Source organism: Lactuca serriola, chromosome 6, assembly GCF_051521515.1.
Source record: "Lactuca serriola cultivar US96UC23 chromosome 6, Lser_US96UC23_V15, whole genome shotgun sequence".
NCBI classification, from domain to species: Eukaryota; Viridiplantae; Streptophyta; class Magnoliopsida; order Asterales; family Asteraceae; genus Lactuca; species Lactuca serriola.
The window spans coordinates 56,318,451-56,342,515 of NC_136413.1; the positions used below are offsets into that span (position 1 = coordinate 56,318,451).

Genomic DNA, 24,065 nt, shown 5'->3' on the forward strand with positions numbered 1-24,065 from the left:
GAAAGCGGTCTTGACATCCATTTGCCAAATCTCATAATCATGAAATGCGGCAATTGCTAGCATCACTCTAATAGATTTAATCTTCGTAACTGGTGAGAAGGTCTCATCATAGTCAACTCCGGGAGTTTGAGTAAAGCCCTTCGCAACCAATCGCGCTTTATATGTGTGCACGTTTCCATCCACGTCGGTCTTCTTCTTGAAGATCCATTTGCACACTTGGTTATCATACATGGATTGGATCTCGCTATCCATTGCCTCTTTCCACTTTGCAGACTCCGGGCCTGCCATGGCTTCCTTATAGCTATTAGGTTCATCAAGATTTACTAGTGTACCATCACTAATATACGTGTCCCCTTCGGTAGTAATATGAAAACCATAAAACTGGGGATGAACTCTAACTCTATCGGAACGTCTAAGAGGTAAGGACTCGTCAATCGGTTCAACCAGAGTTTCCTCCTCGGGTTGAGTGCCTGCGGTAGAGGTTCCTTCATCTATCGACTCTTGAATCTCTTCAAGTTCGATTTGCCTCCCACTGTCTCCTTGGCTTATGAGTTCTCGCTCTCGGAAAACTCCTCTCCTCGTAACGAAGACAACATTGTCCTTCAGTCTATAGAAGAGATATCCAAAGGATGTCTGCGGGTAGCCGATGAAAATACATCGCTCACTTCGAGGTTCGAGCTTGTCGTGAGTATCTCGTCTTACGAAAGCCTCGCAACCCCAAACCTTGATGTGTGCCAACGAGGGAGCTTTCCCTGTCCACATCTCGTGAGGTGTTTTGGCAACCTTCTTAGTAGGGACTCAGTTAAGGATATGGGCGGCAGTCTCTAAGGCATACCCCCAAAAAGAGATAGGTAGTGAAGCACGACTCATCATAGAGTGAACCATATCCAATAAGGTTCGATTACACCTTTCTGCCACACCATTCAACTGCGGTGTCCTAGGAGGCGTCAATTGCGAAACTATTCCACACTCCTTGAGATAATCGTGGAATTCAAGACTTAGGTACTCTCCTCCTCGATCGAATCGAAGCATCTTGATTTTCCTGCCCAATTGATTCTCCACTTCATTCTTGAACTCTTTGAACTTTTCGAAGGTTTCTGACTTTTGCTTGATTAAATAGATATACCCATATCTACTATAATCATCGGTAAAAGTCACGTAGAAGCGGTTCCCATCCTTCGTGGTTGATCTAAACGGTCCACATACATCGGTATGTATTAGGTCCAATAGAGCCTCACCCCTTTCACACGTACTTATGAAGGGTGACTTATTCATCTTTCCAAGTAAACAAGACTCGCATGTGTCATCTTCCCTAAGGTCGAATGACTCCAACACTCCATCCTTTTGGAGTTGGGCTATGCGTTTCTTCTTGACATGTCCAAGACAACAATGCCATAAGGATGCTTTATCCATACTAGTGGAAGAATCTATATTCAAAACATCATTTCCTAAGTTATCAACAATCATAACAGTTTCATAAATTTCATTACATGGTATAGCTTCAAAGTAAAAGACACCATTTAGATAAGCCAAAAAGAACCATTCTCATTATTAAAAGAAAATCTAAATCCTTGTCTATATAAACCATGAAATTAAATGATGTTTCTAGCCATTTCTGGCGAATAGCAACAATTGTTCAAATCTAAACATAAATTATTCCTAAGCACTAAAGAATACACTCCAATCTTGGTCACAGGCGACGATCTTCTGTTCCCCATGATTAGATTGATCCTTCCTTGCTCCACATCCCTACTTCTTCTTAGTCCCTGCACATTAGAACAAATGTGGTAACCACAACCGGTATCAAGAACCCAAGAAATAGCATGATTAGAATCGTTAGATTTAATTGTGTATATACCTGCGAAAGATGGCTTGATCTTTCCTTCTTTGATTGCTTTCAGGTACTCTGGGCAGCTTCTCTTCCAATGTCCTATCTTGTGGCAGTGGTGGCACTCTGCCTCCTTTGGGTTAGGACAGGGCTTAGCGGGATCAACTTTGGTCCCACTAGAAGAGGCACCATCTCGGGCTTTGACCTTGCGATAGTTCTTCGATGAAGCCTTCCTTTTCTTTCCCTTTCCTTGACCAATAGCCAAGACAGGAGCAGTAGGCGGACTGGGAGTAGGTGCAACAGACTTGTCCTTGAAGTTGCTCTCAGCGACCCTCAAGAGACCTTGGAGTTTGCTTAGGGTGACCTCTTCTTTGTTCATGCGGTAGGTCATCCTAAATTGGTTGTACATTGGAGGCAAAGAGTGAAGCACCATGTCGATCGCCAAATCTTCCCCAAAGTCAACATTTAACTTGCGAAGGCGGTCGACATACCTTTGCATCTTTTGCAGGTGCACGGTAAGAGATTCTCCATGACCCATCTTGGCGGAAATCATGTTGGTGAAAATCTCATAACGCTCTTGTCTCGCGTTCTGGTGGTATCTCTCCAATAAGTCTTGGTGCATCTCGTACGGGTACATGTCCTCGTAGGACTTTTGGAATTCAGAGTTCATGGTGGCAATCATGATGCAATGTACCTTCGTTGCATCTCGCTCATGAGTCTCAAAAGCGGTGATTTCGGCCGAAGTAGCGATTTCAGGGTTGATTTTCTCGAGCTTCTCATCGAGGACATACTCCTTATCCTCATAGCGAGCAATGGTGCGAATGTATCTTATCCATTCGCTAAAGTTCGTTCCATCGAAGGTGACCTTTTGGCAAAGGCTCATCAACGTGAAAGAACTAGTAGCAGCATTGTTTGCGTTCGACATCTACAAAAGAAAAGGACAAAGATAGATTAGAACAAGAATCCCTAATTATCACCCAATAAGAAAAATTAGGGCTATGATCCAACAATAACATTTATACACTAGAAAATGGATGCCGTAATCTAACATGCAAATAAATTGAAGGTAAGTGAATGACGATTCACTAATTCTCCATCACAAAAACTTAACTATTAGTCCTAAGTGTATTGAAAATTCCTAGGTTCGGATGAGATTCATTGAAACTATTCAATGGCATGTTTAAATCTCGATATGCCCCTCTTGTTTGTGACTGGGATACCGAGGATCACAAAGCGGGTGTGAATTACCATGCAAATTCACATGGTGCCTTCATTGTAACGATCACCTATTCGATGTGTCGGTAAACCACACACGCTCCATCGAACTATGATAAACAATGAATCACCCTTTGCCACCTTTGCTTAGAACCAATTAGTGTGACGGTAAACCACACACGCTCCACTAACTTCTTAGCAAGGGTGCAAAGTGTAATTTCATGGGATTGCATCAATTCACTTTTCCTAAAGTAACTAAGATTGGGAAATTTTAAAAATGTGTAGTTACTTTGTATTACTTATTATACTTTTAATGAGAGGATGAGGTTGCCCTATCCTACCCGTTCGGCTAACGACCCTCCACCAATCAAGCAAGCGGTGGGTGTGAGTGTACACCCATTAAGCGCCATTTTATAGGCCGCAACCTTATACCCACCTTATAGATCGGCTTCGTGAATGAGGCCTACTAACAGTAAGACTAGCATTTAGTTATACATACATATATATATATATATATATATATATATATATATATATATATATTATCCTAGTAATATCATATTAGTATAGGGTTGTATTTTAAACCTTTCAAAATCTAGGGTTTGAAATTTAAGTTGTCTAAATTAAAACTTTTAATCACAAATGTAAATTTCAAAACTTGAGGGCAAGTTTTTAAACATTTAAAACATAGAGGATCAAATAACAAATAATTCCAATTAACAATTAATATCCTAATTATCTATATTTAATTTTATTCAAGATTTCCTTGAAAGATAATTACCAAAATAATTAAAATAATTAATTAATTATCATATAAGGAAATTAAATATTTTATTAGTTGATAAATACCTTTAACTAGATCAAGATAATAGTCATATATATCAAAAAATCGGATTTAGGTTGACCTATTATGATTAAGGTAAGTTTCCCTAAGATAATTATGAAAAAATCCCGAATCTGGTCATTCCTGACGCCTGGACTCGCCGAGTGCACAAAGAGACTCGCCGAGTCAGGCCTACTCGCCGAGTCCACTTTGGAACTCGCCGAGTCCATGACTCAGAAACCAAAAAATCGAATTTTGCAGGTTTGTTTCAGTTAATCAAGCAACAATTTAAAGAAAACGAAGCTAGGCTCTGATACCACTGATGGGTTTTAGCCATAAGAATTTTCCTATGTGCACATGCAAAACCCTAATGCTTGGATCTAGGCTTTCTAATTAAACATGCTTTGAATCCAATACTTCTAATGGCTAATTAGGTTAAATAAAAACATTGAAACAGATCTAGAACCATACCTTTGAATTCCTTGTTGATCTTGTAGTCTTGGAGCTTCTAGAGTCACAAATGTCACTACTCTAATGGCTTACAAACACTAATAGCAAGGAAGATGATTTAGGAGAGAGGAGCGGGGAGGAAATCGGCCAGGGTTCTCTTACTATAGGTGAGATGCCGATTTCCCTTAGCCATGGGGTCTATTTATACTTGTAGACTCCTTAAGGGTTACAACCTAAACCCTAATTGGATAATCTTCTCTTAAGGCTATCTAAATCCTTTCCTTAGATAAGTAATGGACGATTTTGAAGCTATCCTAGCTTCTAGAATCCGTCCACTATATATCTATATGGATTTATAGTCTAAAGCTTAACTATCAAACAATTGACAGTTTATAACCCTTTATTTAATTAATCTCTTTAAGTCACCAAATTAATTCCAATTAATTCTATGACTTATATTAATCAAATAACAATATATTATTCTTTATATTATTCTCATAATATATTAATAATATTTACTCTCTCTTAATAAATCATCCTATCAAGTTGCTATGGTGAAGGCAACCGAAAAGGACCATGCACAACCGGGTCAAATACTTGCCTAATATAGTTGCTGCCTTAGACACTATTCCAACAGTAGATCTCATCAATATCTACGCGTGAATATCAAAATGTGTCGAAAATGAAGCTCGTATGAAGAAGATATGATTTTTTGAAGAAAAAAATATTTTTGGGGCGCAATCGCGTGCACGAACAACAGGCAGCACCCTGACACTTCAGCAGAATTTTGCCATGTGACACCATCCGGGAACTACCACGTCATCTCCGCACAGCGTGTGCAGGAAGGTTGTGCAACGTGTATTCAGTTTTTTGCTATAAATACATGCGAGTTTCAGCCTATTTCTCAAACACTTCCAATACATTCTCTCTGGAACTTTTTATAACCCTTACTTCCTTTAATCTCGAGTTTCTGGCTACTATAGCGAGGACCTGAAGTGTCAAATATCCGGTAATTAGATGCTCTTGGATCTGAGGTTTCTCGCATGACTCCCGGTTTTCGCTAAGAACTCTCTGTAAGTCAGAATATACTTAGTACGCTTGAAGTGTAACTTGTATTTATATTCATAGTCGTTGTTATGAATATGTAAATAAGATTTATCAGTAATTCAGGTCATAATACAAATTGATTTACTTACGGGAGAGGTATCTAGAATGGTCACGTTGGCTTGGTTGTTGGATTTCAGAAAAGTTATACGCTGAAATGGTCATGCATCCCTGACTGGCTTATCCTTATTTGATAGAACGCTCATTATTCATTTGGATAAGTGAAGGATCTAGCTTTTCATTACTAGATTCCCATAGGAACTAATAAACTATACTATTATAGGTAAATCATCGTTAGTGTATTGCTCACCAGTTGAACTGTATGGTTAACTATAAACCTCTAAGAAATTGTCCACATGAGTTCTCATTATATTGAATACTCCAGTATGTATCCTTTGTATGTTAGGATATAGTTACCCTGTAGTAAAAAGTTAGGCCACTAAGTGTAGTTGGTTTCCTATCATGTTAAATTGTTTTCCTGTTAGATGAGTATTGATATATATATATATATATATATATATATATATATATATATATATATATATATATATATATATATATATATACACACACACACACACTAGTTGTGAGACCCATGTATTACATGGGTTAATTTAAAAATAAAAGTTTAATATAAAAGTCAAAATATTTGAGAACATTGAATTTATAAGAAAATAAAAAAAAATAATGAATTATTATAATACAAATATTTTTTATCTTTTAAATTTAAACATATAATTTAAATAAAGAAAAGAAGTAATTTAAACTAATGAGCTTTATTAATAAAATTTATATCAATTTATTACTACATTTATTGTAATTATTATATTAAAATATCATGTGAAATTTAATAAAATAGAAAAACTCATATAATGACACGTGAAAAAAAATTAATTCAAAATACCCATAAAATGACATTTGGCAAATTGAATAAGAGTGTGACAAATGGCAAAAAAAACTTTCATTTATTAGAGAGGATATATATATATATATATATATATATATATATATATATATATATATATATATATATATATATATATATATATATATATGGGAGTTGAAGGCAGACTAGCTTTATGTTGAAGGCCTATATACTAGGGTCAACTAGCGTTATGTTGAAGGTCAATGTGCAAACGAGCTTTACACTGAAGGCAAAAAGGGGCGAACCGGATTTATATTGAAGTTCATTATGTGTATGCATTGTATATATTTTAGTATATGGTATCTTGGGGTAATTCACTAAACATCGGGTTACAATTGTTGATTAACTGCTTTTCAAGCTGTTCTTCGGACCAAGGAAATGCTCATGCAAGATTGTACTTGCATCGAAGGTATTAATAAAATATTTTTAAGACTTCTACTAAAACTCTCTTTTATAATTAATATGTAATATTACTTATGTTTTGAATAAATAAAAATGAAAATTTTGCCTTAAAATTGGGGACGTTACAGTTTTGGGATGATTCTTTGGTTGCAAATGTGAAAAACATGAGTTTCCCAATGTCTCCTTAAATAACCAAGAGTCAAATCAATGTATCGCTAAGATTAGTTCATGTGGCACGATGTCGTTTGTCGGTTCTGGATCTGTAATCTAGAATCTGACTTCCTTAAATGTTTCTGAGTCTACAAGTTTGTAGTACTCGATAATCTGAGTCATAAAATGTAAACATATCCACCTAATGAGCCTTGCATCTATGCGAATGAAACCTTTGAAAATATGATTTATGGTGTTTTCCCGGTTGCTGCACTTCAAGTATTTTTCACGAAATTGTCACATGTTTGTGAAACGGAAAGTTAGCATTTGAATCAAATACTAGATTACTCTCTGATTCATAAAATATTACTATCTTTTTCTAACGAGACCTACAAGTCACCTAAAGAATCGTTTGAAGAGTCGTTATCGACAAAGTGGTTACTGTTTTGTCCTATCCTGAAGGAATTTTTGGACAAATTAAAACAAATATAGTTTCATAAACAAGTTTTACTTACGTTCCTAGAAAAGTGTCGGAATTTGAAATTTCAACTCCTATGGCACCTAACTTTTTGTTTGAAGTTTCGTTTTAGAGGGTTGAATTGTTTGTTTTACGTCTTTAGCCATAACTTTTGCATATGAGCTCTGTTTTTTTTTATATCCATGTGATCGTACTAACATGTAATTTTTGAATATGTTGATGGTTTTACAAAATGATATTTGTCGCCCATTTTAATTTTTGTCATTCGTTTTTACTCTCTTTTTTGTATTACGATGAATTTTCATCTTTCGCATACGAACTCTGTTTTCGATATTTTATATATATTCGGAATTGTGTTGACACCTAGTTTTGTATTATTTTATTATTTATAGCAAATAAGGTTTAATTTGCATAATTATTTAATAACACATTTTAACATCATTTTTTTGTTTGACATCAAAAGTTTACTTGTCAGAATTCTTCACATTTTGAGGATCCAACTTACTTTTTCTATATATTTCAAAGTGTAATAACATATTTTCATCAAAAATCATCAAATACTTTACATCAATCCTATTGCATTGACATTTGTCATGTACGTGACTGGCGATCGTTGACTTATATTGACTATTGTCACACCGTGAAAATGGTACACCGCATCTCATACAAATAGTACCATCAAATCTTGAGTGAAAAAACCACTTCCCCCAACTCCAAGTCATGAGTAGAATAATTCGTCTCATGAGACTTTAATTACTTCAAAGCGTACAAGATCACATGACCCCTCTACATAAGCACAACACCCAGACCCAAAATCGATGCATCACAGTAAACCACGAAATCATCCACACCATCGGCCCCCCACTAAAAAGTGATGTTCTTCTTCGTCAAGCACATCATGGGAACTACAATCTTAGAAAAATCCTGGATAAAACTTCGATAATATCCTTCCTGTAATGACTCGAATTTTCTAACATCTAATCTATGGGAATTATCAGAGTTTTATCTAACAAATGCGGAACTCTACTAAAAGTAAAACACTTTAAATCTCAGGTTTATTTATGGGTTTACAATAAAATCTATCTATTAATTAAACAACAAGGAAATACATAAATATCATCCTACTATCTATTTCCTATACTTGTGTTACTGTCTTCTCTTTTGGTATCACGGCTGCTACTACCTAAACCTACAAAACATAAGTTCTCTACTACCTCATAAAAACATGTATGGTGAGTTATACTTTCTAATCTTTTTCATCTACTATTTTTTTCTTTTCTCTTCTTTCTCTTGCTCTATAATCTAATCTCTTACTCTATTACCATTCATTATTATTCTTTATTCCATCATCTATCTTTTCTATCTTTCTTCTTTAATCTATCTTTCTACTATTTCTAAGTTCATCTGTCTCTTTCTCTTTCATCTACTATGTTTCTCATACTCTTCTCTTTTCATCTCTTACTCTTTCGTATACTCTTCTTAAACTCATCTCTTACTCTCTAAATCCTCTATCTGTCTCTTCTCTGGTCTATCTATTCTCTACTCTGTCTCTTCGCTACTCTATCTCTTCTCTACTATATCTCTTCTCTTATTTATCTCTTATGTAATTTATCTCTTCTATACTCCATCTCTTCCCTACTATATATCTTCTTTGCTCTATATTTTCTCTAATACCTCAACACTTTGTTCTCATCTACACCTAATGGCCACACCTCATACCATAATCCAAGGGCAACAACAACCTACTAGCATTACCGGCTACTATCATCCGACCTTGCTTCTCTCTATCTTATGGTCTCTCGTGGATCCTTAATCTTTTTTCTTCCCATGAATCCGTCACGGATTCCTTACTCTTAATCCCTCACAGATTATATCTAAGTTCTTAAAAAAACTATGTTATGATGTTCCTCTCAAGGAACCTTTCTCTGTCTTCTTTAATCATATATAATCTTGATTACTGCAGAAATCACCTATCTAGAATCATCATCTCTTTCCCGATAAGGACATAATCTTTTTCCTAGAGGAATCATACTCCTATTCCTGTAGGAACCATACTCTTGTTCCCGTAGAAACCAAACTCATGTTCCCAAAGAAATTTATATCTCTTGTCCCCGAAGGAACCATTTGTCTCTACATCTCTATCTTTATTATGTGACTCGTCCATAATACTTGTCTCATGGACATTCTATCACTTGATCTCACCAAGATATCCTTTATTACCATCTAGTACTTAACTCAGTAAGTACTTTATCTTTGTCTATGTCTATTAACACATAGGTATTCTACACAATACCAATAATGTCTAGACATACGTACATACATACATACTCTTATGATTATACTATATAAAATCATCTTATGTGTCTATCTGCAATCTCTTAGGTATCAAAGGATAGCTTTCTCATCATCTACTCATATATACATCCTCTAGGTATACTTACATGCTCTTCTACTAGTTTCTAACGTATACCCCATACTTACTCGAATTATATGTACATGCTCTGAGACATGTTCTTACACGTATAATCATTATATATCTTCTTCTCATTCCTTGCAAACATTCACTTAATGCCTAAGATCCAACATACACACACACGCACACACACACACACACACACACACACATATATATATATATATATATATATATATATATATATATATATATATATATATATAACATATCTAAAGAGAGAGTGAGAGTAATAACTCACCTTATCAATTAGTGAAGACTAACTGTCCCATTTTCCTTTACTCTGCCATTGATGGATTATATCCATCATCTTTTCTCTTAGGCGTATTCATACACATATATAAGTTTCGTAATAATTATATTAGCATATTAAGAGCTCTTTTTAACTCTTCAAGTCAAAATAACCACTTGATGGATCAAAATTCTATCTTCTCGTTTTCTATGTCCTAACTCGATCCAAATAATGAACTAGGCATCCCATACTACCTAGTTCATTACAATCTACTCTTTAATCCATTAATTCAACATAATTTCTAATTAAGGGTTTCAGATCCTAAATTCTCATTCATATATTTCACCTTGGTAATCACATACAAAGGTTGTTCAAGGCATCTAAACACTTTCATCAACATTACTAACAAGCTTTCTTAACATAATCTAGTATAACTAACTCAAATCATCAAAAACACCATTAATCTCTGATTAGCTTGAAAATGGGAAAGATGATTACCTCATGAGTTCTTGATGCTTAATCCAATTCATAAACATCCGAAATCGCAACTTGCCCCTTCTTGATCCTTCAAATCGTTGGAGCTCATCTATATGGGTGTTTGGTGTTGCTTATGAAGAGAATGAACATCTTTGGTCTATTCATCAGATGCAACACCGCATCGTGGCAAGTACCACGTGGTGTTGTGTCTAAATGAGCATGCAATCTTGTCTTTTCCGCATCATGGTGACTTTCCTCACTACATTCTACTTTGGCCACCGTGTTGTTGTGCCCATATACCGTGCTGCTGGGAATAGTACATTGTCCTTTCTCTTTTACAAAGAAAAACTACATCTAAATCCTTTTCTCTACTCATATCATGTAGAGAAAAGTGGCATTGCTCCATAGGGGACCCACATTTCATGTCGCTACTCCTAGAAAGATGCTCGCCAAGCAAAGTGATGTTGCTCCATACCTCCCGATTGGGTTATCTATTTAGGTATTGTCTTCGTTGATTGAGAAAAGTCTCTTGCCTCACTCAGAAACTATTATCACAACCTCTCTCGTGTATAAAGGGAAGGCTCACCGAGATGATCAAAGGTTTCTCAGATACATGGTTGGAGACTAAAATAGATTTCTACGATAAAGAATGCATAGAAGATAGGGATGAATGACTCTACTAACAAGTTACGAAATACAGGAATCATCCCCACCCTTACTTATATAGAACTAGTGAATATTCGAATCCGGATTAGATATCTGGACCAGATTTCCTCCGATTACAGTGAACATGTGATACGAAGGCTATCTCGTAAAACAATCAACAAGGATAAGGGTTGTACTTTCTAAATAGTAAACCCATAACATAGTCGATACCTTGGATATAAACAATGTTATCCAAGGTATCATTGCCATCATTACATGTTCTATAAATTCCCTATATAATCCAACCAACAAAAACAACTCAGCAAAGAGTACACACGAAATAAAGATACATACTCTCATACGTTGTCGTTTTATTCTCTTGATACACAATCATGTTTTTTATAACTTACACATAGAAGGGTATTACTAGGAACATCTCGATCATACTCATGACTCTTTTGTCGATACATCTCACGTTGTATATGATTATTCCAAGAAAGGCATTCAAGCTAAGCCTATGAAAATCGACAAAGCAACAAAATACAACATAATGTATTACTAAAAATTTACCATAAATACATTCTAACATAAAACATTTTAATATATAAAAATTACCAGCATAAAACATGGGACATCCATTTTGGATGGTCATAATGGATTCTCGTGACGAAAAAAGAGCAAGGAAACTAACTCAACACGCTCATAAAATTAACAAGAGCATTATACATGTTTGGATCCCGACTTGCCCCAAATCGGATTATCATGTTTGTTTTTCAAACTTTCAAATTTTTCTTTGAAGATTTGGTGGATGACTATTGACTAGTTTTATCATTCTCTTTTACCCTTTGACAAAAGGATGTCTACTTTTTCCAAGAGCATTATTACTCTAAATTTCCTCTCTATTACTTGTGCACATATCCTCGTTTGCAAGTATTCTTCCTTCTTTCTCCACCGTATCATTTTTGTACAATTCAAGGGCAGGTTTTTCACTTTGGATAGAATTGTTAGAAAACTCACATAATAAAAACCATGTGGGTTTAGATAAGAAGATGAGTATACTAGACATGAAGTCTACAAATTCTATCATAATTTTATACACGTCTTTGACTCAAAATTTTAACAAAATTTCAAACCTGGAATTGCTTTTAATAATCATCAAGAAACAACCTCTCTTATAGCAATTGAAAGTGCAGCATCATGAGAAAATGGTGTTTTTGGCACTTCTTTATAGATAATAAGGTTCTTGAACAACCCCACAACATAGTTTATAAAAATAAATTCAACACACTTGGTGATAATGATAAAAACAACGGGTTAATGATACACCAATTAATGATAATCAATTGAGGAAAAAATTTGTGAGGATTAATTCAAAAGAAACAAGAAGGAAAATATGATGTGATAGTGATAAAAACAATTAAAGGAGATGAGAAGGAGAATAACGTAATTTGGTATATACCTTTTGATAAGCAATTTGAAATAAGTTGTTTCTAAGACCAACTCCAACCTTACCACTAAAAATTACACTATTTGTATGTAAAACTAACACCAAAATTCATTTTAACTCCAATCACACACTAAAACATATTTTAATATTATAAAATATAAAACAATAATTATAAAAATTAAAAAGCAATTAAAATAACCATTTTAAAAGAAAAAGTGATTTGATGTTATGAATAATAGCATCTATATATAGAGACCATATTCCTTCCCACAAAAATAAAAGCAATTTTTAGTGGTTGATTGGAACATTTTCAAGCTCTATAATACAAAAATAAAGATTCATTGGAGATGCTCTAAACACTTAAAATAGTTTATTACTGGTATCAAACTGCAATAAGTTAATAAACATTTTAAATAAGCAATTTCAAACATCCCTTAAGTAAATGGTTGGTAAAACCAAAAGAAAACGTTTTCATGATTGTTAACATCATAACAAAAGTGATTAACATGTATTGCTAATCACATGTACCAAATACCCCCAACAAATCTATGTGTGGCACCCACTTATTCGTATCAAAACACAAAGGTACCTAGCAAACTTTCATCGTAGTTGTGTCGCCAACAAAATCAAGATCAAGTGATGGTTTCGTATTCCACAATTTGATGACTTGCTTAATCAACTACATGTTGTAACGATCTTTTCAAAGATTGATTTACAAAATGATCATCACTAAATTCATAGGCGGGGTAGATTATAAGGGGAAGGCATCATTAAGGCTTGAGATGACTTGTATTAATCGGATAATCATATCGTTTAGCAAACTAATGCATCAACAACATTCATGCAACTTACAAATCAAGTTTTCGAACCTTCATTGATCAATTTGTTGTAGTTTATTTTAATGACATCATTATTTCAACAAGGCATTAGAACAACCTTTATCCCACCTTCACCAAGTCTTTTTGGTGTTACACAAACACATCATATACATTAATGGGAAGAAGTGTCAATTGTTATTAAAGTGGCCTTCATATGATATATCATCATATACAATATTTTGCTTTTTCTTGTGTTCATATTATTACATGTTTTTACTTCTTTCTTTTTAAACAGCTAACACACCCACTAACCTTACTCCCAAATCTCACTTTACAATTTCATGAAATCTTCTGGAGTTTCGATATTGGCAACACTATTTGCCACTTAGCAAATTCGTGCTAAATTCATATCATGATGCACCAACATACATAAACTACACGTGTCATGCTATCAGTTCGCCATATCATACCCACAAACCAAAACCCAACAAGCAACATATAAAGCTTATAGTTTATGCATACATTACTTCTCAGATAATACAACAAAATCAAACAAAAACAATTAGTTAAAAAGACATTCAAAATTGTGACAAAAAACCCAAGTTTCTAAGATGAAGATCTTTCTTTTCTTTTACCAGTTATACCAACATGTGAACTGGAAGTTTCTTCAGAACAAGTTTTACAGAGGTCTGAATGGGAAATGCAAAGCCATGTTCTTAATGACTCATCATTGTGATCACTCACTAAGGGCACATGCCATGTTCCTCTCTCAGATTCCTGATACAGTTTTGTAGTTTGAAAATGAAATCAAATGGTGACTTTTTTTTATGGTTTTTTGAATCGGATTTAGAGATTGAAAGTAATACCTGAATAAGAATGGAATATGGTGGTGGCATTTGAAGTTGAAGTTTACCTTTTGGGAAAGTGTAATGAACCTTTAATAGTGGAAAACAAAGCAATATCAGTTTAACTAACATTGTATCTTAAAATGGTCAAAAAAAGTCAAACTCTTTGATATTAACATACCTGATGTCTTTCTTTCCACCTGGGAAAGAAATTGCCTCCTAAAAGTTCAAAAATATGGTCTCTCATTTCATCATTTGTCACAAGCATACACTTGAGTTTTACAGAAGCATAAAGCCAATACCTAATTAAAAAAAAAAAAAAAAAAAAAAAAAAAAAAAAAAAAAAAAAAAAAAAAGTATTATAATTAGTTAATTACAAATAACATGAACAAGAAAAGTCAATTTAAACATTGTTAGTTTATTACCAGTCATCATTTGATCCAACTGGTGTTCCATAAAGAACTCCTCTTTCAATCCACTCTTCAAGTAGCTCTCGATTTGAAGGATTAGCTAAAAGGGCACGAATTCTCTTGTCATGTAGAATAACAAGTGGCCATTTCTTGCTTCTGTTATAAAGTTCATTAACAACAATTTCAACCTGAGAAACACTAAATCCACCTTCTGCAAAGTTTTGTTGGTAAAGTCCAATATTTGCTCCATCAACTATAGCTTCAAAATCATTATGTTCATCCAGCCAATTCTTCAGTATTTGAAATGGAAGTTTATAGTTAGTAAGAATAACAACAATTAGTGATCTCAAAGAAAGCGTTGTTCACCTGAAACTGAGTGAAATTTGATCGGGTCTCCCTTTCAATGGCCAACGCCATTAACGACTGTGCAAACTTCTCTGTTTCTTCTCTACCGATATCGACACAAGCCAACTGATCTTTACAAGCACAACAAACACCATTTGAATCAATGGTTGTTCTCTGTAACACCCATTTTCCTTTCGTTATCCACCCAAGCCCATGCCACCCACCTCCATTCTTCAAAACCATATCTTTAACCCGACCCATATCACAGTCTTTCAAACGACTGGCCACTTTCGCCCCCGTTTCTCCTTTGAACCAATTGGTAATGATCTCTGCTGTTGATTCATTCACACATTTGACGCCAATTCTTAACTTATGCAAATATTCATACACCTTCTCTTCGTTTCCTGTCTCAGCACTGACTTTCAGCAATGCAGCGATCTCTGGTTCTTCCAAGCACAACCCCATACTCAAAATGTCTTTCTCCACCAAATACGCCTTTTCGGCATCTGATTTCTTCACGTAACAGAATAATGCTGGATCATAGGTTCGCAACCGAGGCTTGTCATTGTACTTGAGCAAACTTTTAACCAACTCAAATGACAAATCAGCGTCGTCTTTTGCTGCGGCTAACCTAGAAACGGCTGTGATAGTGGCTTCATTGGGGTTTATCTTGCTCGATATCATGTGATTGAAAATGCTGAAACCTTTATCGATTGCAACGTCTTTATTGTCTTCGATGGAGTTGGAACATATATAAAGGAAGCAATTCAAGTGGTGGAGATTGAGTTTGAGGTTTTGAGAAACTGCGGAATCGAAAAGGGAGATTGCGCCAGCCAAATCTTTCTCTTTGGAGCAAATGCTGAAATCAGAGCGGAATTTGGATTCCGGTGTTGGGGATTTGTTGTTACCTATCTTTTTCCTCTGATTCTTCATTGTTGAGTAAGTTCTCCTTGCTACAGACCACAAGGTAACCGAAAGGAAAAACCCTAATTGCTGTAATATGTTTCGATAATTAATTAGGAACCGTAAATTATACGAAAGGTCCCTATCGTTTTGGGTAGTCTGTATAGTTGGTCCTTATAATGAATTTTTAATTCGGACCGTCGCTAATGTTGATGTTTTTGTTGCAATTTTGGTCCCCAACCAACATGAAAAGACCACTAAATATACCCTTATGCATTATTTTAACTTATTGTTTATTATTAACTAAATTATTATAAGATTTTTTTTATATGTGTGAGTCTCATTCGTTCTTTTCTTCCTTCATCATCGCCTAAGGATCTTCATCATCGACACGCCCTCTTTGTCTGGCCATCGTACCTCTCTTTCCCATTATGTTTTATGCCTCTACCCCTTTGTGTTTCTGTTGATTACATACACAGCACAAGGCTCTGAAACAAAACTAGATTTCAAGCTCTATTCTCATACCTACAAATCGGATCTCAATTTGGGAGATCGAATCTTCAAACCTGCAAATCCCGCATCGTCTCCGCCCAACAGATTCCAACACCACCTCCATCTTCGACACCACTTCCACCCATCATCGCCACCATAACCTTTCGTCACTACAACCTCCACCATTGTACCTTATGCCACATGAACATCGTCAACGAAACTTGTAGAAACAACATAAAATATTATTAAAAAATTATGCTGGTTGCAGATTTGGTAGTTTAGTCAAATAAATCAAAATCCAAACAATTTAGGGAAACTTAGAGATGGAAGGATTAGTCCATCGGCGAACATATCATGATTCACGTGCATCTCGGTCTTTCTTTCATGTCCCTCTGTCGTTTGAGAAATGAATCGAATGAGTGGTGAGAATCAATTTTCAGAAAATCCCAGCAACCATCGATATTTTTTCCTTCTTCGTGTCGTCTACTTTCATTATGTTTCACATTGGTTTAGTTCTCAACTGCATTGAGTTTTAGATCGGGTTATCGAATTGAACGAGTGGGTATGAACGGACGATTGGAAAGGGTGTGAGAGGGAGTCTCAGTCGCACAACACTTGCGAGGGTACCCGCACAACTGCACACTTTTAGGCATTTTGGTCATTTTGGTCACCATTTACTTGGGGGGTTAGGTCTAGCAGCTCATTATTCGATTTGACACCATTAGAGACCATTAGAGAACAAGACTAAAAATGAGCTCGGGGTGAGCTAAACTAAAAATGGAAAAAGAAAGATACCATAGAACTTGGTCAACATCAGTCAACATGGTCAGAATCAGTCTTTCATGGACCCTACGCATCTTCAAAATATTCCCCACTTTAGAGCCATAAACCACATTCTCAAACCACTTAAAGGGCGAATAGATCACGTATGGATGTAGTCGCAGTGTGCAAGACAAAGGAAACAGAGGATGCGCCCAGTAGGGGCACTTTAAATCACCAATGCAAATCATAATACATGAAGGAAAGGCACCTCTTCACACACGATAATTCCTACATTTTTCAGGCTAAAGTGTATAGTAACGAAATAGGGTTTTGCAGCACGACCTCCGGGAAAACATCCGTTTTCAGGGGCTTCTCCCTTGTACTGTCCTTTACAGTTTACTGTCTCGTCTGCATTGCCTTTCCTCACCAAAATCAAAAATAAAATAAAATAATAAAAAATCTACTTAACCTAAATCTAAACCTATCAACTTAAATCTTCAATCTTAAACTTCTGTTATTTGGTCTTCAGTCACCTTGTTGCTCGATCTTTTGTCTTCTTATTTCTCTCCTTTTTTTGGAGAGAAGTCTTGAAGTTGGATTCTTGTTCTTCTTTTGTGTTGTTCTTTTTTCTTCATTTTTCTTCTTTGTTTTTGTTGATTTTCTTGAATTTTCTTTTATCATTTCTTATTGTCTTCGCTTTTCTAATTTCTTCATTTTTTATGTTTTCTTATTGTCTTTCTTCTTGGAAGGTCTAAGGAATTTCACCATATAACATAGGACTCCAATAGTGAAAATGGAGTAATAGATAGAGGCTTACATGAACACCTAATGATCATTGACAATGTGTTAAGATCTACTAAAAAGGTTGGGGAATGACTCAAAAATGGGTGTTACCGAAAAAACTTGGTCCCAAAAGATGTGAATTGGGGGACCCACTTTAAAGTTCATCAAGAACCTCAATGCAAGGTGTGATAAACAAAAATCTATCTAACTATCTATTCTAGACCCCTAGAAAAATGATGACCTATCCTAAAAAGGTGGTGAGAATCTAACTAAGTAAGGCTCGGACGAGACTCGGGAGTACTGAGGGGTATTCCCCCCAAAACCAAGATACGAGTCTTCAATGTCTTCAAAATACCTTACGGGGCTAATCTTTGCTCGCACACATCGGTATGACCAACCATATCCCTCCGTACCTAGACCCAATCAAGTTACCTACATTTGACCCCCATGCAAGCAGTCTCAAAGTGGTCTGTGAGGCTCATAGCGTGTCCCGTTTGTTCAATACAAGGAATCCTATATCAAGACCCGGGACCAATCTATGATTCAATACTTATGACTTGGCGCTATGGTACATGTAGGGATGAGAAGACAAGAGAGAACACAAATGCATGAAACTTAAACTAGAATGCATCTAAAAAGTATGAAAATTAGAAAAGAAAGAAACAAAATATGCAATATTTTTGAAATTTTTATGCAATTTTTTTATAAATGACCTAGATGACTTACTCTAAATGAAATTATATACTACCTAAATGCAATCAAAAAATAAAAGATAAAGAATACCTCAACCCAAGCTTAAAATTAAGCATTGTCTTCAATGCTTAGGATGAGAGTAAGGAAGGATCATATTGGGATTAAGGTGGAGGAGGCCCACAAGGAAGATATCGAAGCAACACATGGCTCACACTATGATGTGTGGGTAGAGTTCTTAACCGCCTAAATACACACGGGTGAAAGCTTGGTCGCGCAAAGGAAGCAGATGCAATGCCTCGAAATTTTCTTATGAAGTGGCAGATTTGTGCGGGTACCCTCGCAAACTTTGCAGGCGAGGGGGCAGTCTTGCAGATTGTTGTGCGGGTAATGGGGCAGTCTTGTGAACTTTGCGTGGGTGGGGTATCAGCCGTGCGTGGACATCAGAATGCACATCGTGTTGGAGTAATTTTGAGCTCAGATTTGTGCGGGTAAGGCCTGGGTTGCACAACTTATGCGTGAGTAAGCAGTCAAGTCACGCAAATTGCAGATTTTTGACACTTTTTGCAATTTTTCGCTCCACAAGCTCCACTTTTCTTTCATACTTTACCAAGATCATTTTTAAACCACAAGATGCTTATTTTTGACCAACTTTAAGCCTAGAAACATCCAAACTAGGGATGAGCATCGGAACCGGGTACCCGCTTTTGGAACCGAAACCAAATCGGAACTGCCGATTTTGGAACTGGAACTGCCTCAAGCGGTTCCGAATCTGATTCCTAAAGTTATGGAACCACTTTAAGCAGTTCCAGTTCCAGTTCTCGTTTTTTCAGAACCGCTACCCGCCGGTTACCTGTTGTAACCGATTTATATATATATATATATATATATATATATATATATATATATATATATATATATATATATAGACACACACACACACACACACACACACATATATATATATATATATATATATATATATATATATATGTTAATTAGACCGATTAAGAATATATTGGTCCGATTTTGTCTTTGGTCCGAATTGATTTGATTTGGATCGAACTAAATTGCGGTTTTATAGACAAAAATTAACAAAATTAATGTAACCGGGTTACCCGCTCTCAGAACCGGAACCGAAACCGAAATCGCCAGTTCCGGGACTAGTTCCAAACATTTAAGAACTGCCTAGACCGGTCCCGGTTCTAGTTCTAACTTTCTAGGAACCGCCGGTTCCGGTTCTGGTTCCAGTTCTCGCCAAATGAGGTGGGTACCCGCCTATGCTCATCCCTAATCCAAACTTCAAGCAGAGATTATTTATTCACAATGCAATTATTTAACGTCTTTGCCAAGACATAGTCCCACTTCCTTCAACCTTCATAAATCGGGATTTCTAATGTTATGTTGTCGAATACTCTTGTGTCAAAGCTTTCATGAAATGGTTTCAAACAGTTCCCATTCACTTTGAAGATTTGATTGCTTTCCAAACTCTTGATTTCAACCGCACCATGATCAAAGACTTTTAAAACAATGAAAGGTCCGTGCCATCGAGATCGAAATTTTCCCCGGAATAACTTCAAACGCGAATGATAAAGAAGAACCTTTTGACCCGAAACAAAGTGCTTTTGGGTTATGTGCTTATCATGAAACACCTTTTTCTTGTCTTTGTACATTTTGAACCTTTTAATCATCTTCTTCTTGATCACTTCTATTATTGGGGGATGTGTAGGTGGGTGGATTATGGAATGGGGCATCTTGTTTGGAGAATGAGATAAGGCAACTTGAGAGACATCTTTCCGTGTTGACTTCCTTACTTCCAAAGTCTTCACAATCTTTTCAACTTCGGAGTCCAATGTAAACATTTCCAGTGTTTTCTTCAAACTTTCACAATCAAGGTTTATGTTGAGTATCATCTCCAAAGTATCCCCATGAGACAAATCAAAGATTTTTTGGGTTATTGGCTCAATTACATCAACCCGATACAATGGAGAAATGTTGCTAGGGTACCTTATTGCTTCAAAGATGTTGAAGTGAATGGTTTCTCCATCAAACTCCATAGTTATCTTTCCTTTATAGACATCAATGATTGTGTGAGCATTATTCATGAAAGCTTTTCCAAGGAGGATCATAGATTATTTGGTAGGAGTCTTCTCTTCAAGATCAATGACATAAAAATCCCCGGGAAAAACAAGTTGGTTAACTTGTACTAACACATCTTCCAACACTCCTCTTAGAGACACACTTGACTTGTTTGCTAATTGAATGATTACTCCAGTTTCTTCTAAAGGTCCAACACTGAGAGATTGAAAAACCTAGTATGGCATGACATTGATTGAGGCTCCAAGATCTAGCATGACACTTTCGACATGCAAATCACCAATGGTACAAGGGATAACAAATATTCTTGGATCCTTGCATTTAGGAGGTAATTTCTTTTGGATAACCGCATACAAGTTTGCATATACTTTAATCTTTTCATTTGCCTTGAATTTCCTCTTCTTGGTGCATAAATCCTTGAGAAAATTTTCATAACTTGGAATTTTCTTAATAGCATTCAATAGTGGAATGTTGATTTGGACCTTGCAGAAAGTTTCAAAGAATTCATTTTCTTCCTCTTTCTTCTTTGAAATGGCTAACCGGGAAGGAAAAGGTGGTGGTATGACCAATGGCTTAATGCCATTGTTGAAAAATTCGAGTTGATCAATGTTCGTCACAACTGGTTCCTTTGGAGGAACTACAACATTTGTAGGCTCAACAACAATAAACTCATCTTCTACTTCTCTTGAAACTCTTTTGGGGATGCTTTCTCCAAGGGTTTTCACACTTTTCAAGATTATTGCACGTACATTCAGATTCTTCTCGGTTTGAGATGGAAGTTTACCCCTTTGTTCTATCTTGTTGAGAGTGGTGACCAAGTCTCCAATTTGTGCTTGAATGTCGGAGAAGGTGTTCTTGGTCTATTGTTGAAATTGGTTTTGGCTTTGAGCAAGAGAAGTAACGAGTTCTTGAAGACTCATTTGATGGTTACCACTTGATTGGCCTTGTAGTTGAGGTTGTTGGTAATTTGGAGGGTGATGAGACGTTTGCGGATATAGAGGTTGTTGGGATGGGTATTGGGAAAATTGGGGTCTCATCATAACATTTGGTGGGTTTTGCTTTGGTGGGTATGGGTTGTTTGGGTTATTCCTCCAATTTGAGTTATAGGTGTTTTGAAATCCCATGGGTCTTAGTTGACCTTGATATCCTCCCATTGCATTAACATCCTCTGGTTCACTACTGAGTGTGGGACATTTATCCGTATAATGCCCCATCGTTGCACAAATACCACACATCATAAATTGTTGACCACTTCCCACCACCATTTAACTTAACACATTAGTCAAATCCAAGAGCTTTCATTCCAAGTGTTGGGTGTTGCTAACTTCATCAACCACTTATGGGGAATTTCTCTTCATTTCACTTCGAGTCCCAAAATTTCTTTGATTTTGAGAAATGGTACCAAAAAGTAATCTATCTCTTGAGGTGCCTTGTTGAATATGTCACCACAACTTGCAGCATCAATCATCCTTTGATCTTTTTCATTCATACCCTCATAAATTTGTTGAAGAAGTAATTGTTCAGGTATGTTATGTTGAGGACAACTTGTACACAAGTTGTTGAATCGCTTCCAAAAATCATGAAGAGTCTCATTCTCTCCTTGACGAATCCCCAAAATGTCACTCCTTTGACTTAATATTCAAGAAGTGGGATAAAACTTGCTATTGAAGGTTTTGAGTAACTCTCCCCATGTGTGAATATATCCTGGTGGTAAGTTGAATAACCACTCTCTAGCTTTTATCTTCCAAGGTGAGCAGGAAGGCGGTTAACTTGAAATCATCCAATGTCACATGTTCGGGTAACATGCTAACACATATCATATGAAATTACTTCAAATTCCTTTGAGGATCTTCTCTATCAAAACCATGGAACTTGGTGAGTTGATGTATGAAACTTGACTTCAATTCTATCCCTCGACGGTTTGCTGGATAATGTAACAACCCATTTTTCACGTCCAAAAATTTCATTATTCAATTAATATTTAGTAAAATCATTTGCAAATAAACATTGTCCGATCAAACCAGTTCATAAACATATACTATGTCTGAAAACCAAAACATGTGAACTATCAAAATATCAGAGTATGAATCCCAAAACAATCCCATGAATACGGAAAAACAGTGTGTGTGTATGATGTGCCGCTACCACGCCAGCTCCTTCCCCTTTGACGAAGAGGTACCTGAAACCAAAACTGTAAACTGTAAGCATGAAGCTTAGTGAGTTCCCCCATCGTACCACATACCATACGATCACATAACATACATACTGTTAGGCTATTCTGGGGTGTCTGACTACCTGGTGCGGCCATTCTAGGGTGTCGACTACCTGTTTGGCCATTCTGGGGTGTTGACTACCCATCGGTCCTAACAACCGATCCTCGGGGACTATTTCACCCCTACTACTACTACTATCACACATATCATAACATAAACATACTATCGGACATATCTGGGGTGTCCGAACTACCCTTCGGTCCTATCAACCGAACTTGGGGACTATTGCCCTCCTACTACCACTATCACATATAACACATCAAGCCAGCATATAAACATATCATCACATACTGTTAGACATATATGGGGAGTCTGACCTACCCTTCGGTCCTAATAACCGAACTCTACTACTACCACATATAAAATATCATGCCAGCATATAACATATCAGGTAGTAGCAAACCTAGATGATATCACAAAGACGATCATCTAACATACAACTCCTACTGGTGGGCCGGCATTGTGGCCGTAGACCCACCACTACTGGAAGGTAACTCACCTCAAAGTAGTTGCTAATTTGAGCGGGAACTGACTGTCTACTGCTGCAGCTGCTGTTCCGGGAGTCTTCCGGCTATAATTCCCACAAAACATTCAGTCAAACATTGCTAGTTGTACTTAGGGTAAAATGACCATTTTACCCTTGACCAGGTCAAAGTACAAGTCAAAGTCAACTTCCAGTTGACTCGACTCGCCGAGTTGGCTTGCCAACTCGTCGAGTCCCTACCCATTTGATTGTACTCAATCCGACTCTACTCGTCGAGTTAGGCATTGACTCGACGAGTTCTCCTTCTAACTGATGTCCAAAAGTCCTTCATCCTACTCGCCGAGTTGCATGAATAACCCGTCGAGTTCATCTTCATCCGATGAACACTCTATGCTGAGACTCGCCGAGCCTGTTCTTAAGGTAAGAAGATTGCCTTGGACTCGCCGAGTTCCTCCATGGATGGGTCTGGTTTCCGACTCACTGAGTCCACCCGTGACTCACAACTCCACTCAGC

At 36.4% G+C, this 24,065-nt stretch overlaps 1 protein-coding gene across 1 annotated transcript; it reads right to left on the minus strand.

The window, feature by feature from the left end:
• Positions 1–13,964: 13,964 nt before the first annotated feature.
• Positions 13,965–16,060, minus strand: LOC145058654 (proteinaceous RNase P 2-like). Its single transcript, XM_079006550.1, has 5 exons — positions 15,089–16,060; positions 14,738–15,012; positions 14,494–14,614; positions 14,334–14,402; positions 13,965–14,244 (listed from the first exon to the last, which is right to left on the minus strand). Exons 1-5 carry the CDS (start codon positions 15,998–16,000, stop codon positions 14,074–14,076), a joined length of 1,548 nt encoding a protein of 515 aa, XP_078862676.1. The 5' UTR covers positions 16,001–16,060; the 3' UTR covers positions 13,965–14,073.
• Between the last annotated feature and the right edge of the window lie 8,005 nt (positions 16,061–24,065).

Bases quoted from the DNA above. Each gene is read 5' to 3' on its own strand.
- LOC145058654 (XM_079006550.1), bottom strand. From the start codon at position 16,000: ATGAAGAATCAGAGGAAAAAGATAGGTAACAACAAATCCCCAACACCG. The intron at 14,615-14,737 runs GTAATAAACTAA...TTTTTTAATTAG, and splicing joins GTTGGATCAAATGATGACTG to GTATTGGCTTTATGCTTCTG. The intron at 14,403-14,493 runs GTATGTTAATAT...CCACTATTAAAG, and splicing joins GGTGGAAAGAAAGACATCAG to GTTCATTACACTTTCCCAAA.